The 17,794-nt window shown below is 53.2% G+C and overlaps 1 protein-coding gene across 2 annotated transcripts in view; it reads right to left on the reverse strand.

Annotated features, from left to right (window-relative positions):
• Positions 1-2,645: 2,645 nt before the first annotated feature.
• LOC137308833 (neutrophil cytosol factor 2-like) overlaps positions 2,646-17,794 on the reverse strand; it is a 95,898-nt gene continuing 80,749 nt past the window's right edge. The window contains exons 11-14 of one of the 2 annotated variants that reach the window (XM_067977297.1): positions 16,478-16,623; positions 12,943-13,048; positions 6,805-6,928; positions 2,646-2,814 (exon numbers count right to left, since the gene is read on the reverse strand). In XM_067977297.1, coding sequence (XP_067833398.1) covers positions 2,708-2,814; positions 6,805-6,928; positions 12,943-13,048; positions 16,478-16,623 — 483 coding nt within the window. In that variant the 3' untranslated portion in view covers positions 2,646-2,707. The remainder of the gene's footprint in view (positions 2,815-6,804; positions 6,929-12,942; positions 13,049-16,477; positions 16,624-17,794) is intronic. The other variant, XM_067977298.1, reaches the window with a different exon arrangement.

Consider the following 17,794-nt stretch of genomic DNA (forward strand, 5'->3'; position numbering starts at 1 on the left):
ATATTTTTGCTGTAGCAGGGCTCTAAAATGTCTGCCATTAATTAGACTTGCCTTTGTACATTTAGGTTGTTAAATTTTTTTTGTGCGGCCAGTTGCTTAAAGTACGAGCTGATAACGGGGCAGTGAGGGAAACAGGGCATCTGGGACCTGAGTGAACAGGGCAAGTAACTGGGTATCTCCTTAAACAATCAGATCGAAGGATTGTGAAATTACCAGCGCAAGTACTGAGAAAAGAGTAAATTACAGTGGGTGGATTCATTGTCAATTCAGGTAGAGAAAGAGAAAGAGAGGGAAAGAAAGATTGGATTAAGAAAGAAAAAAGTCAGAAAAGAAAAAAAATTAAATTTAAAATTTGACATTTTTTAAATCCCCAACAATTAAAACCTGAAGGAATGAGACTCCACACTTGTAATCGTTAATTTTCACAAGCAGAGAGTTTGACTGGCAGTAATTAACACTTATCACGTAGTTAAAAGGGGACTTAGTCTGAAATGACCAGACTTAACTTTCTGTGGAGAGTTTAGTTCATCTCCACCAGGAAAATACAACAACTTCACACCGTTCAATGTATTTGATGGTGAGACAGACGCGAGATGCTGTTTTCACGAAGCTAACTGCGGAGCAGCACATCTCGCACAGCAACTTTTGGATATCCGTGTTTAACCACACGTCTGCCCCTCGCCTGAAGTTGCTGTGCGATTTACACATAAATAATGGAAAGCACCATTAACCTCACTGTTATTCTGAGAGCAAATTCTGGCCCAATGTAGGACGATTGTAGATACTCACAGATCTGCTGTGGGATTGTTCGTTGTAATTTGGCACATGCACTGTTCCATTAGGGCAGGAAAGAAGGACTTGTATTATACAGCGCCATTCACACCCTCAGCATGTCCCAGGGCGCTTCACAGAGCTACATTTAAAGTGTACTCACTGTTGTAATGTAGGAAACGCAACAGCCAATTTGCGCACAGCAAGATCCCACAAACAACAATGTGATAATGACCAGATAATCTGCTTTTAGTGACATTGGTTGAGGGATAAATATTGGCTCCAGGACACCGGGGAGAACTCCCCTGCTCTTCTTCGAATAGTGGCCGTGGGATCTTTTACATCCACCAGGCAGACAGGGCCTCGGTTTATCGTCTCATCCACAAGACGGCACCTCTGACAGTGCGGCGCTCCCTCAACGCTGCCCCTATGATGGTGCAGCACTCCCTCAGCACTGACCCTCCGACAGTGCAGCGCTCCCTCAGCAGTGACCCTCCGACAGTGCAGCACTCCCTCAGCACTGACCCTCCGACAGTGCAACGCTCCCTCAGTACTGACCCTCCGACGCTCCCTCAGCACTGACCCTCCGACAGTGCAGCACTCCCTCAGTGCAGCACTCCCTCAGCACTGACCCTCCGACAGTGCAGCACTCCCCACTCTACGGGGTCTGGGGCTCGAGGACTCCTCCCCAGTCCAGGTGATGATTCATCAGCTCTACATTCAAACAAATTCAAACATCAACGGAGTCAAAGAATGGTGATTCCCCCAACACCTCTTTAATACAATTACATTAGAAACCATGACCAGTGCTCACCCCCTCTCCCCCAGAGCTCGCCCCCTCTCCCTTTCACCTCCCTCTCCCCCAGAGCTCACCCCCTCTTCCCCCAGAGCTCACCCCCTCTCCCCTTCACCTCCCCCAGAGCTCACCCCCTCTCCCCTTCGCCTCCCCCTCCCCCAGAGCTCGCCCCCTCTCCCCTTCACCTCCCCCTCCCCCAGAGCTCACCCCCCTCCCCTTCGCCTCCCCCTCCCCCAGAGCTCGCCCCCTCTCCCCTTCGCCTCCCCCAGACCTCGCCCCCTCTCCCCTTCACCTCCCTCTCCCCCTCTCCCAGAGCTCGCCCCCTCTCCCCTTCGCCTCCCTCTCCCTCTCCCAGAGCTCGCCCCTTCTCCCCCAGAGCTCACCCCCTCTCCCCTCCCAGAGCTCACCCCCTCTCCCTTCGCCTACCCCTCCCCCAGAGCTCACCCCCTCTCCCCCAGAGCTTGCCCCCTCTCCCCTTCACCTCCCCTCCCCCAGATCTCGCCCCCTCTCCCAGAGAGCTCGCCCCCTCTCCCAGATCTCGCCCTCCCCCAGAGCTTGCCCCCTTTCCTCCTCCTCACCTCTTCCTCCCCTAGAGCTCACCCCTCCCCCTGAGCTGGCTCCCTCCCACCCACTGAGCTCGCCCACTCCCTCTACCCCTTGACTCCCCCTCCCCCAGAGATTAAAGTTCTCCCCATCCCCCTTCCAGAAGTGTCAGCCCCCTTACTCTCCCCTCCTTGCCGAGCAGTGAAATTCTTCACTCGCTGTCTCCAATCCACAAAACTCGGCTTCCCAGAGTTTCACCAGTGAGGAGAGTGGGGAGGGAGAGTGAGGGAGAGTGGGGATTTGGGAGTAGTGGGGAGTGAGGGGGGAGTAAAGGTGAGTGTGGAGTGAGGGGGGAGTAAAGGGGAGTGGGGAGTGAGGGAGGATTGAGGGGGAGTGGGGAGTGAGGGAGGATTGAGGGAGGAGTGGGGAGTGAGGGAGGAGTGGGGAGTGAGCGAGGAGTGGGGACTGAGGGAGGAGTGGGGAGTGAGGGAGGATTGAGGGAGGAGTGGGGAGTGAGGGAGGATTGAGGAGTGAGGGAGAAGTGGGGAGTGAGGGAGAAGTGGGGAGTGAGGAGTGAAGGAGGAGGAGCCGTTGACTTCAGATCTCCTCGGTGTCGACCATTTCCAAGTTTCCTGGTCTGACAAAACACCTGGGGAAGATGCCGATGTTCCCGCCGGAATGTCCCTCCAGCCACTCCTCGTTCACTGCAAGAAAACAGATTAAAATATCATGAGGTAGCCCAGGAGGCCAGACCCCACGGCCCAGGAGGCCAGACCCCACGGCCCAGGAGGCCAGACCCCACGGCCCAGGAGGCCAGACCCCACGGCCCAGGAGGCCAGACCCCACGGGGAAGAGCAGATAGTTCAGTATGGATTAGGAGGGGCTGTATCAAAGGGGGAGGGGCTATATTGATGGGGAGAGGTTGTATTGAAAGGGGAGGGGCCCTATTGATGAGGGAAGGGGCCCTATTGATGGGGGATGTGTTGTATTGATGGGAAGAGATTGTATTGATGGGGGAGGGGCTGTATTGATGGGGGAGGGGCTGTATTGAAGGAGAGGGGCTGTATTGATGGGGGAGGGGTTGTATTGATAGGGAGGGGCTGTATTGATGGGGGAGGGGCTGTATTGAAGGAGAGGGGCTGTATTGATGGGGGAGGGGTTGTATTGATGGGGAGGGGCTGTATTGATGGGGAGGGGCTGTATTGATGGGGAGGGGCTGTATTGATGGGGAGGGGCTGTATTGATGGGGAGGGGTTGTATTGATGGGGAGGGGCTGTATTGATGGGGAGGGGCTGTATTGATGGGGAGGGGCTGTATTGATGGGGAGGGGCTGTACTGATGGGGAGGGGCTGTACTGATGGGGAGGGGTTGTATTGATGGGGAGGGGCTGCATTGATGGGGAGGGGCTGTACTGATGGGGAGGGGCTGTACTGATGGGGAGGGGTTGTATTGATGGGGAGGGGCTGCATTGATGGGGAGGGGCTGTATTGATGGGGGAGGGGTTGTATTGATGGGGGAGGGGTTGTATTGATGGGGGAGGGGCTGTATTGAAGGAGAGGGGTTGTATTGATGGGGGAGGGGCTGTATTGAAGGGGAGGGGTCCTATTTTTAAAAATTTATTCATGGGATGTGGGCATCGCTGGCGAGGCCGGCATTTATTGCCCATCCCTAATTGCCCTCGAGAAGGTGGTGGTGAGCCGCCGCCTTTAACTGAGTGGCTTGCTGGTCCATAGTATTGATGGGGGAGAGCTGTATCGATGGTGATGGGCTGTATTAAAGGGGCAAGGGCTTTATTGATGGGGGGCTGTATAGATGGGGCAGGGGTTTCAATGATGGGGAGGGGCTGTAATATTAGGGTGGGGCTGCAATGATGTAGAGGGGCTGTAATGATGGGGTGGGGCTTTATTGATGGGGAAGGGATTTTAATGATGGGGAGGGACTGTAATGTTGGGGAGGGGCTGTAATGATGCAGTGGGGCTGTAATGATAGGGGAGAGGCTTTATTGATAGGAGAGGGGCTGCATTGATGGGGAGAGGCCGCATTGATGGGTTGGGTTTGTAGCGATGGGAAGGGAATGTATTGATTGGGGAGGGGGCTGTTTTGATGGGGAGGGGGGCTGTTTTGATGGGGAGGGGGGCTGTTTTGATTGGGAGGGGGCTGTATTAATGGGGAGCTCGTCCCAGCAATACAGTGCAAGCCCATCTGTGCAGCAGCTCCCCTTTAAAGTACACCTCCATGATATGCACAGTGTCTCCCCCATTCGTACAGTGTCTCCCCCGTTTGTACAGTGTCTCTCCATGAGTACAGTATCTCCCCATTCATAGTGTCTCCCCATTCGTACAGTATCTCCCCAGTAGTAAAGTGTCTCCTCCAGCCACTGGCGAGGCCTGCATTTATTGCCCATCCCTAATTGCCCTTGAGAAGGTGGTGGTGAGCCGCCTTCTTGAACCGCTGCAGTCCGTGTGGTGACGGTTCTCCCACAGTGCTGTTAGGGAGGGAGTTCCAGGATTTTGACCCAGCGACGATGAAGGAACAGCGATATATTTCCAAGTCGGGATGGTGTGTGGCTTGGAGGGGAACGTGCAGGTGGTGTTGTTCCCATGTTCCTGCTGCTCTTGTCCTTCCAGGTGGTAGAGGTCGCGGGTTTGGGAGGTGCTGTCGAAGAAGCCTTGGCGAGTTGCTGCAGTGCATCCTGTGGATGGTACACACTGCAGCCACGGTGCGCCGGTGGTGAAGGGAGTGAATGTTTAGGGTGGTGGATGGGGTGCCAATCAAGTGGGCTGCTTTGTCCTGGATGGTGTCGAGCTTCTTGTGTTGTTGGAGCTGCACTCATCCAGGCAAGTGGAGAGTATTCCATCACACTCCTGACTTGTGCCTTGTGGATGGTGGAAAGGTTTTGGGGAGTCAGGAGGTGAGTCACTCGCCGCAGAATACCCAGCCTCTGACCTGCTCTTGTAGCCACTGTATTGATATGGCTGGTCCAGTTAACTTTCTTGTCAATGGTGACCCCCAGGATGTTGATGGTGGGGGATTCGGTGATGGTAATGCCGTTGAATGTCAAGGGGTGGTGGTTAGATTCTCTCTTGTTGGAGATGGTCATTGCCTGGCACTTGTCTGGCGCAAATGTTACTTGCCACTTATCAGCCCAAGCCTGGATGTTGTCCAGGTCTTGCTGCATGCGGGCTCGGACTGCTTCATTATCTGAGGGATTGCGAATGGAACTGAACACTGTGCAATCATCAGCGAACATCCCCATTTCTGACCTTATGATGGAGGGAAGGTCATTGATGAAGCAGCTGAAGAAAGTTGGGCCTCGGACACTGCCCTGAGGAACTCCTGCAGCAATGCCCTGGGGCTGAGATGATTGGCCTCCAACAACCACTACCATCTTCCTTTGTGCTAGGTATGACTCCAGCCACTGGAGAGTTTTCCCCCTGATTCCCATTGACTTCAATTTTACTAGGGCTCCTTGGTGCCACACTCGGTCAAATGCTGCCTTGATGTCAAGGGCAGTCACTCTCACCTCACCTCTGGAATTCAGCTCTTTTGTCCATGTTTGGACCAAGGCTGTAATGAGGTCTGGAGCCGAGTGGTCCTGGCGGAACCCAAACTGAGTATCGGTGAGCAGGTTATTGGTGAGTAAGTGCCGCTTGATAGCACTGTCGACGACACCTTCCATCACTTTGCTGATGATTGAGAGTAGACTGATGGGGTGGTAATTGGCCGGATTGGATTTGTCCTTTTTGTGGACAGGACATACCTGGGCAACTTTCCACATTGTCGGGTAGATGCCAGTGTTGTAGCTGTACTGGAACAGTTTGGCTGGAGGCGCAGCTAGTTCTGGAGCACAAGTCTTCAGCACTACAGCCGGGATGTTGTCGGGGCCCATAGCCTTTCCTGTATCCAGTGCACTCAGCCGTTTCTTGATATCACGTGGAGTGAATCGAATTGGCTGAAGACTGGCTTCTGTGATGGTGGGGATATCGGGAGGAGGCAGAGATGGATCATCCACTCGGCACTTCTGGCTGAAGATGGTTGCAAACGCTTCAGCCTTGTCTTTTGCACTCACGTGCTGGACTCCGCCATCATTGAGGATGGGGATGTTTACAGAGCCTCCTCCTCCCGTTAGTTGTTTAATTGTCCACCACCATTCACGACTGGATGTGGCAGGACTGCAGAGCTTTGATCTGATCCGTTGGTTGTGGAATCGCTTAGCTCTGTCTATAGCATGTTGCTTCCGCTGTTTAGCATGCATGTAGTCCTGAGTTGTAGCTTCACCAGGTTGGCACCTCATTTTTAGGTACGCCTGGTGCTGCTCCTGGCATGCTCTTCTGCACTCCTCATTGAACCAGGGTTGATCCCCTGGCTTGTTGGTAATGGTAGAGTGAGGAATATGCCGGGCCATGAGGTTACAGATTGTGCTGGAATACAATTCTGCTGCTGCTGATGGCCCACAGTGCCTCATGGATGCCCAGTTTTGAGCTGCTAGATCTTTTCTGAATCTATCCCATTTAGCATGGTGATAGTACCTGCCCATTAGCACAGTGTCTCCCCCATTCGTACAGTGGGTCCCCAGTAGTACAGTGTCTCCCCAGGAGCACAGCGTCTCCCCAGGAGCACAGCGTCTAGTACAGTGTACCGTGGGTCTAATACCCGCTAGCCCCTGAGCGAGACTGTCTCAGATTATGTCCTACCTTCAGACAGCACATCGATGACATCACCCTCGTTAAACTCCACATCCTCTGGGCCTTGGCCATTATAGTTGTACAGGGCCAGGGTTCTGTACAACACCTGTCTCCCAGCCAACGGGTCCACGCACTGCAATAAAGGGTCAGGTTAGAGAGGATAGTTCGGCAGTGTGTGTGGACTGATGTACCTGTGTACTGCAGTGCGTGCGTGTACTGCAGTGCGTGTCTGTATTGCAATGTGTGTGTTTACTGCAGTGTGTGTCTGTATTGCAGTGTGTGTATTGCAGTGTGTGTGTGTATTGCAGTGTGTGTCTGTTTACTGCAGTGTGTGTCTGTATTGCAATGTGTGTGTTTACTGCAGTGTGTGTCTGTATTGCAGTGTGTGTGTCTTGCAGTGTGCGCGTGTACTGTAGTGTGCGCGTGTACTGCAGAGTGTATGTATTGCAGTGTGCGCGTGTACTGCAGTGTGTATATTGCAGAGTGTGCGTATTGCAGTGTGAGTGTACTGCAATGTGTGTGAGTGCACCGCAGCGTGTGCTGCAGTGTGTGTGTACTGCAGTGCGCGCGCGTGTACTGCAGTGTTTGTACTGCAGTGTGCGCGTGTAGTCCAGTGTGCGCGTGTATTCCAGTGTGCATAACTGCAGTGTGTGCGTGTATTGCTGCGTGTGCGTGTACTGCTGTGTGTGTGCGTGTACTGCTGTGTGTGTGCGTGTACTGCTGTGTGTGTGTGTGTGTGTGCGTGTAAGTCTGTGTGGTGAAGGTTCTCGCACAGTGCTGTTAGGAAGGGAGTTCCAGGATTTTGACCCAGCGATGATGAAGGAACAGCGATATATTTCCAAGTCGGGATGGTGTGTGACTTGGAGGGGAACGTGCAGGTGGTCTTGTTCCCATGTACCTGCTGCTCTTGTCCTTCTAGGTGGTAGAGGTCGCGGGTTTGGGAGGTGCTGTCGAAGAAGCCTTGGCGAGTTTCTGCAGTGCATCATGTGGATGGTACACACTGCAGCCACAGTGTGCCGGTGGTGAAGAGAGTGAATGTTTAGGGTGGTGGATGGGGTGCCAATCAAGCGGGCTGCTTTGTCCTGGATGGTGTTGAGCTTCTTGAGTGTTGTTGGAGCTGCACTCATCCAGGCAAGTGGAGAGTATTCCATCACACTCCTGATGGTGGAAAGGCTTTGGAGAGTCAGGAGGTGAGACACTCGTCGCAGAATACCCAGCCTCTGATCTGCTCTTGTAGCCACAGTATTTACATGGCTGGTCCAGTTAAGTTTCTGTTCAGTGGTGACCCCCAGGATGTTGATGGTGGGGGATTCGGCGATGGTAATGCCGTTGAATGTCACGGGGAAGTGGTTAGACTCTCTCTTGTTGGAGATGATCATTGCCTGGCACGAATGTTACTTGCCACTTATCAGCCCAAGCCTGGATCTTGTCCAGGTCTTGCTGCATGCAGGCTCGGACTGCTTCATTATTTGAGGGCAGTCACTCTCGCCTCACCTCTGGAATTCAGCTCTTTTGTCCATGTTTGGGCCAAGGCTGTAATGAGGTCTGGAGCCGAGTGGTCCTGGCGGAACCCAAACTGAGGATCGGTGAGCAGGTTATTGGTGAGTAAGTGCCGCTTGATAGCACTGTCGACGACACCTTCCATCACTTTGCTGATGATTGAGAGTAGACTGGTGGGGCGGTAATTGGCCGGATTGGATTTGTCCTTTTTGTGGACAGGACATACCTGGGCAATTTTCCACATTGTCGGGTAGATGCCAGTGTTGTAGCTGTACTGGAACAGCTTGGCTAGAGGCGCAGCTAGTTCTGGAGCACAAGTCTTCAGCACTACAGCTGGGATGTTGTCGGGGCCCATAGCCTTTGCTGTATCCAGTGCACTCAGCCGTTTCTTGATATCACGTGGAGTGAATTGAATTGGCTGAAGACTGGCTTCCGCGATGGTGGGGATATCGGGAGGAGGCTGAGATGGATCATCCACTCGGCACTTCTGGCTGAAGATGGTTGCAAACGCTTCAGCCTTGTCTTTTGCACTCACGTGCTGGACTCCACCATCATTGAGGATGGGGATGTTTGCAGAGCCTCCTCCTCCCGTTAGTTGTTTAATTGTCCACCACCATTCACGACTGGATGTGGCAGGACTGCAGAGCTTTGATCTGATCCGTTGGTGTAGAATCGCTTAGTTCTGTCTATTGCATGTTGCTTCCGCTGTTTAGCATGCATGTAGTCCTGTGTTGTAGCTTCACCAGGTTGGCACCTCATTTTTAGGTACGCCTGGTGCTGCTCCTGGCATGCTCTTCTGCACTCCTCATTGAACCAGGGTTGATCCCCTGGCTTGTTGGTAATGGTAGAGTGAGGAATATGCCGGGCCATGAGGTTACAGATTGTGCTGGAATACAATTCTGCTGCTGCTGATGGCCCACAGCACCTCATGGATGCCCAGTTATGAGCTGCTAGATCTGTTCTGAATCTATCCCATTTAGCACGGTGGTAGTGCCACACAACACGTTGGATGGTGTCCTCAGTGCGAAGACGGGACTTCATCTCCACGAGGACTGTGTGGTGGTCACTCCTACCAATACTGTCATGGACAGATGCATTTGCGACAGATAGATTGGTGAGGACGAGGTCAAGTAAGTTTTTCCCTCGTGTTGGTTCTCTCACCACCTGCCGCAGGCCCACTCTGGCAGCTCTGTCCTTCAGGACTCGGCCAGCTCGGTCAGTAGTGGTGCTACCGAGCCACTCTTGGTGATGGACATTGAAGTCCCCCACCCAGAGTACATTTTGTGCCCTTGCTACCCTCAGTGCTTCCTCCAAGTGGTGTTCAACCTGGAGGAGGACTGATTCATCAGCTGAGGGAGGACGGTAGGTGGTAATCAGCAGGAGGTTTCCTTGACCATGTTTGACTTGATGCCATGAGGTTTCACGGGGTCCAGAGTCAATGTTGAGGACTCCCAGGGCCACTCCCTCCTGACTGTATATCACTGTACCGCCACCTCTGGTGGGTCTGTCCTGCCGGTGGGACAGGACATACCCAGGGATGGTGATGGAAGAGTCTGGGACGTTGGCTGAAAGGTATGATTCTGTGAGTATGGCTATGTCAGGCTGTTGCTTGACTCATCTGTGGGACAGCTCTCCCAATTTTGGCACAAGTCCCCAGATGTTAGTAAGGAGGACCTTGCAGGGTCGACTGGGCTTGGTTTGCCTTTGTCGTGTCCGGTGCCTAGTGGTCCGATGCCGGGTGGTCCGTCCGGTTTTATTCTTATTATGACTATTTTTAGCAAGATTTTACAATTGAGTGGCTTGTTAGGCCATTTCAGAGGGCGATTAAGAATCAACCACATTGCTGTGGGTCTGGAGTCACATTTCGGCCAGACCGGGTAAGGACGGCAGGTTTCCTTCCCTAAAGGGCATTAGTGAACCAGATGGATTTTTACAACAATCCGGTAGTTTCATGGCCACCATTACTGATACTAGTATTTTAATTCCAGATTTTATTTAATGTGTACTGCAGTGTATGCATGAACTGCAATGTGTGCATGAACTGCAATGTGTGCATGAACTGCAGTGTGCGTGTACTACAGTTTGTTTACTGCAGCGTGTGTGTACTGCAGCGTGTGTGTACTGCAGCGTGTGTGTACTGCAGCGTGTGTGTACTACAGCGTGTGTGTGTGTGTGTACTGCAGCGTGTGTGTACTGCTGCGTGTGTGTGTGTGTGTGTACTGCAGCGTGTGTGTGTGTGTGTGTGTACTGCAGCATGTGTGTGTGTGTGTGTGTGTGTACTGCAGCGTGTGTGTGTGTGTGTGTGTGTGTGTGTGTACTGCAGCGTGTGTGTGTGTGTGTGTACTGCAGCGAGTGTGTGTGTACTGCAGCGAGTGTGTGTGTACTGCAGCGAGTGTGTGTGTACTGCAGCGAGTGTGTGTGTACTGCAGTGTGCGTGTCTTCCAGCGTGTGCGTGTACTGCAGTTTGTTTACTGCAGCGTGTGCGTGTACTGCGTGTGTGTACTACAGCGTGTGTGTGTGTGTGTGTGTGTGTGTGTGTACTGCAGCGTGTGTGTGTGTGTACTGCAGCGTGTGTGTGTGTGTACTGCAGCGTGTGTGTGTGTGTGTGTGTGTGTGTACTGCAGCGTGTGTGTGTGTGTGTACTGCAGCGTGTGTGTGTGTGTGTGTGTGTGTGTGTACTGCAGCGTGTGTGTGTGTGTGTGTGTGTGTGTGTACTGCAGCGTGTGTGTGTGTGTGTACTGCAGCGAGTGTGTGTGTACTGCAGCGAGTGTGTGTGTACTGCAGTGTGCGTGTACTGCAGTTTGTTTACTGCAGCGTGTGCGTGTACTGCAGCGATTGCGTGTACTGCAGCGAGTGCGTACTGTGTGTGCGTGTCTTCCAGCGTGTGTACTGCAGCGTGTGTGTACTGCAGTTTGTTTATTGCAGCGTGTGTGTACTGCAGTTTGTTTACTGCAGCGTGTGTGCGTGTACTGCAGCGTGTGCGCGTACTGCAGCGTGTGCGCGTACTGCAGTTTGTTTACTGCAGCGTGTGCGTGTACTGCAGCGTGTGCGTGTCTTCCAGCGTGTGCGTGTACTGCAGCGTGTGTGTGTAGTGCAGTGTGTGTGTACTGCAGTGTGTGTGTGTAGTGCAGTGTGTGTGTACTGCAGCCTGTGTACTGCAGTGTGTGTGTACTGCAGCCTGTGTACTGCAGTGTGTGTGTACTGCAGCCTGTGTGTACTGCAGCCTGTGTGTACTGCAGCCTGTGTGTACTGCAGCCTGTGTGTACTGCAGTGTGTGCGTACTGCAGCGTGTGTGCGTACTGCAGCGTGTGTGCGTACTGCAGTTTGTTCACTGCAGTGTGTGTGTGCGTACTGCAGTTTGTTTACTGCAGCGTGTGTGCGTACTGCAGTTTGTTCACTGCAGTGTGTGTGCATACTACAGTTTGTTTACTGCAGTGTGCGTGTACTGCAGTGTGTGCGTGTGTGTGTGTGCGTACTGCAGTTTGTTTACTGCAGTGTGCGTGTACTGCAGTGTGTGCGTGTATGTGTGCACGTGTGTGCGTACTGCAGTTTGTTTACTGCAGTGTGTGTGCATACTGCAGTTTGTTTACTGCAGTGTGTGTGTGTGTGTACTGCAGTGTGTGTGTGTACTGCAGTGTGTGTGTGTGTACTGCAGTGTGTGTGTGTGTACTGCAGTGTGTGTGTGTGTACTGCAGTGTGTGTGTGTGTGTGTGTTGCAGTGTGTGTGTGTGTGTGTGTGTGTGTGTATGTGTACTGCAGTGTGTGTGTGTGTACTGCAGTGTGTGTGTGTGTGTGTACTGCTGTGTGTGTGTGTACTGCAGTTTGTTTACTGCTGTGTCTGTGTGTGTGTGTGTGTACTGCAGTTTGTTTACTGCTGTGTCTGTGTGTGTGTGTGTGTACTGCAGTGTGTGCGTGTGTGTGTGTGCGTACTGCAGTTTGTTTACTGCAGTGTGTGTGTACTGCAGTGTGTGCGTGTATGTGTGCGCGTGTGTGTGCGTACTGCAGTTTGTTTACTGCAGTGTGTGTGTGTGTGTGTGTGTGTACTGCAGTGTGTGTGTGTACTGCAGTGTGTGTGTGTGTACTGCAGTGTGTGTGTGTACTGCAGTGTGTGTGTGTGTGTGTGTGTGTACTGCAGAGTGTGTGTGTGTGTGTGTGTGTGTGTGTGTGTGTACTGCAGTGTGTGTGTGTACTGCAGTGTGTGTGTGTGTGTGTGTGTACTGCAGTGTGTGTGTGTGTGTGTGTACTGCAGTGTGTGTGTGTACTGCAGTTTGTTTACTGCTGTGTGTGTCTGTGTGTACTGCAGTGTGTGTGTGTACTGCAGTTTGTTTACTGCTGTGTGTGTCTGTGTGTGTGTGTGTGTGTGTGTGTACTGCAGTTTGTTTACTGCAGTGTGTGCGTACTGCAGTTTGTTTACTGCAGTGTGTGCGTACTGCAGTTTGTTTACTGCAGTGTGTGTGTGTGTGTGTGTGTGTGTATACACTACAGTGTGTGTGTACTGCAGTTTGTTTATGGCAGTGTGCGTGGACTGCAGCGTGTGTATTGTTGTGCACATGCAGTGCCAAGATACATGGCCCAGGCAAGATTTAGTCTGCTGGTTGCCACAAAATATCACCTGTTCCGAACCTGAGCTGACCTGCTCACTCTTACCTTGCACCATAGAGTAAGGCGTCTATCGACAATCTGGTCCCACATCTTTTCTAGATCTGCCTCTCCTCTGATCAGCTCCAGTTCCTGCTTCTCTTTGTTTTTGTAACTGCAAGAGAATTAGAGAGAGGAATTAACACAGGGGGAGTGAGTGTTAGAGAGGGATTAACACGGGGGAGTAAGGGTTAGAGAGGGATTAACATGGGGGAGTGAGTGTTAGAGAGGGATTAACACAGGGGGAGTGAGGGTTAGAGAGGGATTAACACAGGGGGAGTGAGGGTTAGAGAGGGATTAACACAGGGGGAGTGAGGGTTAGAGAGGGATTAACACAGGGGGAGTGAGGGTTAGAGAGGGATTAACACAGGGGGAGTGAGGGTTAGAGAGGGATTAACACAGGGGGAGTGAGGGTTAGAGAGGGATTAACACAGGGGGAGTGAGGGTTAGAGAGGGATTAACACGGGGGAGTGAGGGTTAGAGAGGGATTAACACGGGGGACTGAGGGTTAGAGAGGGATTAACACAGGAGGAGTGAGGGGTAGAGAGGGATTAACACAGGGGGAGTGAGGGTTAGAGAGAGGTTAACACGGGGAGTGAGGGTTAGAGAGGGATTAACAAAGGGGAACCAGTGGACGTAGTGTATTTAGACTTCCAGAAGGCATTCGACAAGGTGCCACATAAAAGATTATTGCTCAAGATAAAGAATCACTGGATTGGGGGTAATATTCTGGCATGGGTGGAGGATTGGTTATCTAACAGGAAGCAGAGAGTTGGGATAAATGGTTCATTCTCGGACTGGCAACCAGTAGCCAGTGGTGTTCCGCAGGGGTCAGTGCTGGGTCCCCAACTCTTTACAATCTATATTCACGATTTGGAGGAGGGGACCGAGTGTAACATATCAAAGTTTGCAGATGATACAAAGATGGGAGGGAAAGTAGAGAGTGAGGAGGACATAAAAAACCTACAAGGGGATATAGACAGGCTGGGTGAGTGGGCGGAGATTTGGCAGATGCAATACAATATTGGAAAATGTGAGGTTATGCACTTTGGCAGGAAAAATCAGAGAGCAAGTTATTATCTTAATGGCGAGAAACTGGAAAGTACTGCAGTGCAAAGGGATCTGGGGGTCCCAGTGCAAGAAAATCAAAAAGTTAGTTTGCAGGTGCAGCAGGTGATCAAGAAGGCCAATGGAATGTTGGCTTTTATTGCTAGGGGGATAGAATATAAAAACAGGGAGGTATTGCTGCAGTTATATAAGGTATTGGTGAGATCGCACCTGGAATACTGCATCCAGTTTTGGTCTCCATACTTAAGAAAAGACATACTTGCTCTCGAGGCAGTACAAAGAAGGTTCACTCGGTTAATCCCGAGGATGAGGGGGCGGACATATGAGGAGAGGTTGAGTAGATTGGGACTCTACTCATTGGAGTTCAGAAGAATGAGAGGCGATCTTATTGAAACATATAAGATTGTGAAGGGGCTTGAACGGGTGGATGCGGTAAGGATGTTCCCAAGGATGGGTGAAACTAGAACTAGGGGGCATAATCTTAGAATAAGGGGCTGCTCTTTCAAAAGTGAGATGAGGAGAAACCTCTTCACTCAGAGGGTAGTAGGTCTGTGGAATTTGATGCCCCAGGAAGCTGTGGAAGCTACAACATTAGATAAATTTAAAACAGAAATCGACAGTTTCCTAGAAGTAAAGGGAATTAGGGGTTACGGGGAGCGGGCAGGAAATTGGACATGAATTTAGATTTGAGGTTAGGATCAGATCAGCCATGATCTTATTGAATGGCGGAGCAGGCTCGAGGGGCCGATTGGCCTACTCCTGCTCCTATTTCTTATGTTCTTATGTTAACACAGGGGGAGTGAGGGTTAGAGAGGGATTAACAGGGGGAGTGAGGGATTAACAGGAGGAGTGAGGGTTAGAGAGGCATTAACAGGGGGAGTGAGGGTTAGAGAGGGAATAACACAGGGGGAGTGAGGATTAGATCTGTTACTGCGGGACACTCCCCATTCTTCACCCCCGCCCAAACCCCGTCCTTCACCCCCGCCCAAAACCCGTCCTTCACCCCCGCCCAAACCCCGTCCTTCACCCCCGCCCAAACCCCGTCCTTCACCCCCGCCCAATCCCCGTCCTTCACCCCCGCCCAATCCCCACCCTTCACCCCCGCCCAATCCTCACCCTTCACCCCCGCCCACTCCCCACCCTTCACCCCCGCCCACTCCCCACCCTTCACCCCCGCCCACTCCCCGTCCTTCACCCCCGCCCAAACCCCGTCCTTCACCCCCGCCCAAACCCCGTCCTTCACCCCCGCCCAAAACCCGTCCTTCACCCCCGCCCAATCCCCGTCCTTCACCCCCGCCCAATCCTCACCCTTCACCCCCGCCCACTCCCCACCCTTCACCCCCGCCCACTCCCCACCCTTCACCCCCGCCCAAACCCCGTCCTTCACCCCCGCCCAATCCCCACCCTTCACCCCCGCCCAAACCCCGTCCTTCACCCCCGCCCAATCCCCACCCTTCACCCCCGCCCAATCCCCACCCTTCACCCCCGCCCAATCCCCACCCTTCACCCCCGCCCACTCCCCACCCTTCACCCCCGCCCACTCCCCACCCTTCACCCCCGCCCACTCCCCACCCTTCACCCCCGCCCAAACCCCGTCCTTCACCCCCGCCCAAAACCCGTCCTTCACCCCCACCCAAACCCCGTCCTTCATCCCCGCCCAAAACCCGTCCTTCACCCCCACCCAAACCCCGTCCTTCACCCCCGCCCAATCCCCGTCCTTCACCCCCGCCCAATCCCCACCCTTCACCCCCGCCCAATCCCCACCCTTCACCCCCGCCCAATCCCCACCCTTCACCCCCGCCCAAACCCCGTCCTTCACCCCCGTCCTTCACCCCCGCCCAAACCCCGTCCTTCACCCCCGCCCTTCACCCCCGCCCAATCCCCGTCCTTCACCCCCGCCCAATCCCCACCCTTCACCCCCGCCCTTCACCCCCGCCCAATCCCCGTCCTTCACCCCCGCCCAATCCCCACCCTTCACCCCCGCCCTTCACCCCCGCCCAATCCCCGTCCTTCACCCCCGCCCAATCCCCACCCTTCACCCCCGCCCAAACCCCGTCCTTCACCCCCGCCCTTCACCCCCGCCCAATCCCCGTCCTTCACCCCCGTCCTTCACCCCCACCCAAACCCCGTCCTTCACCCCCGCCCAAACCCCGTCCTTCACCCCCGCCCAATCCCCGTCCTTCACCCCCGCCCAATCCCCGTCCTTCACCCCCGCCCAATCCCCGTCCTTCACCCCCGCCCAATCCCCACCCTTCACCCCCGCCCAATCCTCACCCTTCACCCCCGCCCAATCCCCACCCTTCACCCCCGCCCAATCCCCACCCTTCACCCCCGCCCACTCCCCACCCTTCACCCCCGCCCACTCCCCACCCTTCACCCCCGCCCAATCCCCACCCTTCACCCCCGCCCAATCCCCACCCTTCACCCCCGCCCAATCCCCATCCTTCACTCTTTTTCAACCCCCAATCTTTAGCACCTTAATTGCATTTCTCCTGACCGGTGGCCCAGTTTGGATTTGAAGACATTCAGAAGGTCAGTGTAGTTCATGCCTGGCTCCACCCTCATTGCCACTGTGTATTCATAGTGAACTTTCATTATCACTGAGTCAGGATGTGAGTTCTCCTGATTTGATCAAGAACAATGGGACACAGTTAAAAGGCACCAAAATTAGAAACAAAAGCACTGCCTCCATTATTCACCATTTTCTATTTTTCTGCGGGTCAGATGCCCTGAAGCCCACGTTCTGAAGGTCCCTTCTCCACTGTAGCAGGGTCAGAAGTTGGCTTCTTGCAGTGAGGTGGTTTTTCCCCCACTAGCTTCCGTTCCTCTGCCAAAGCCCAACTGGGGTTAATAAAAATGTGGAAAAGACCCTATTTCCAGATGATATCCAGAAGTCTTGGGAAGCAGGAATTGTGCCAACAGATTGGACAGTGGCAAATGTTACATTTCTGTTCAAGAAACGGGAAAGGAATAAACGGAGAAGTCCCAGGGCAGTTACTCTTACTCAAAGTGAGCAAACTTTGAGAGTCCAGAATAAGGGATAAATGAGTGAATACTTAGCAAGTCATAAACTAATTAAGGAGACTCAGCACGGATTTGTACAGGGTAGGCCAGGCTTCCAGGGGGTATAAAGGGGATGTAATAGATCTTGCAGAAGGTGTTCGATAAGGTGCCACAGCAGAGATTTGTTCCGAAAATGATTGTCCATGGGCCTGGAATTTCCTCAATGTGATTTACATCGACCTTTAAAGAAGTGGAACATCTGCAATGGCCTCAACAGATGCTCGGAGGTTTCCTGGGTATGCTCATTTGGATAAGATCTGGCGCAGGCATCGGTGTAAAACCAGTGCAAACAGCTAAACCAGCAGGAAACTTTGAAATACACTGTTCAGCCTGTGCTATTCCCAACTGTGGGGGACCAGGAAGTGAGGCAGCAGCATTGCTTGGCTCGTCCATTTCTCCCTCCAATTACTTCACTGCATGTCTTTCCAATATTGTTGTTACACTTTGGTAGAAATACAGCCACTCGATAACCACCTGTGCCCAGAGGGCAACACAGCAAGGCTCGGTCAGAGGCGAACAACACACAACTTCACTCCATCACACCCTCCTGGGGACATTGAGGGCAGACGGCCAGACTGGGGGACATTGAGGGCAGACGGCCAGACTAGGGGACATTGAGGGCAGACGGCCAGACTGGGGGACATTGAGGGCAGACGGCCAGACTGGGGGACATTGAGGGCAGACGGCCAGACTGGGGGACATTGAGGGCAGACGGCCAGACTGGGGGACA

Source organism: Heptranchias perlo, unplaced genomic scaffold (genome assembly GCF_035084215.1).
Source record: "Heptranchias perlo isolate sHepPer1 unplaced genomic scaffold, sHepPer1.hap1 HAP1_SCAFFOLD_140, whole genome shotgun sequence".
In the NCBI taxonomy this organism is placed as follows: domain Eukaryota; kingdom Metazoa; phylum Chordata; class Chondrichthyes; order Hexanchiformes; family Hexanchidae; genus Heptranchias; species Heptranchias perlo.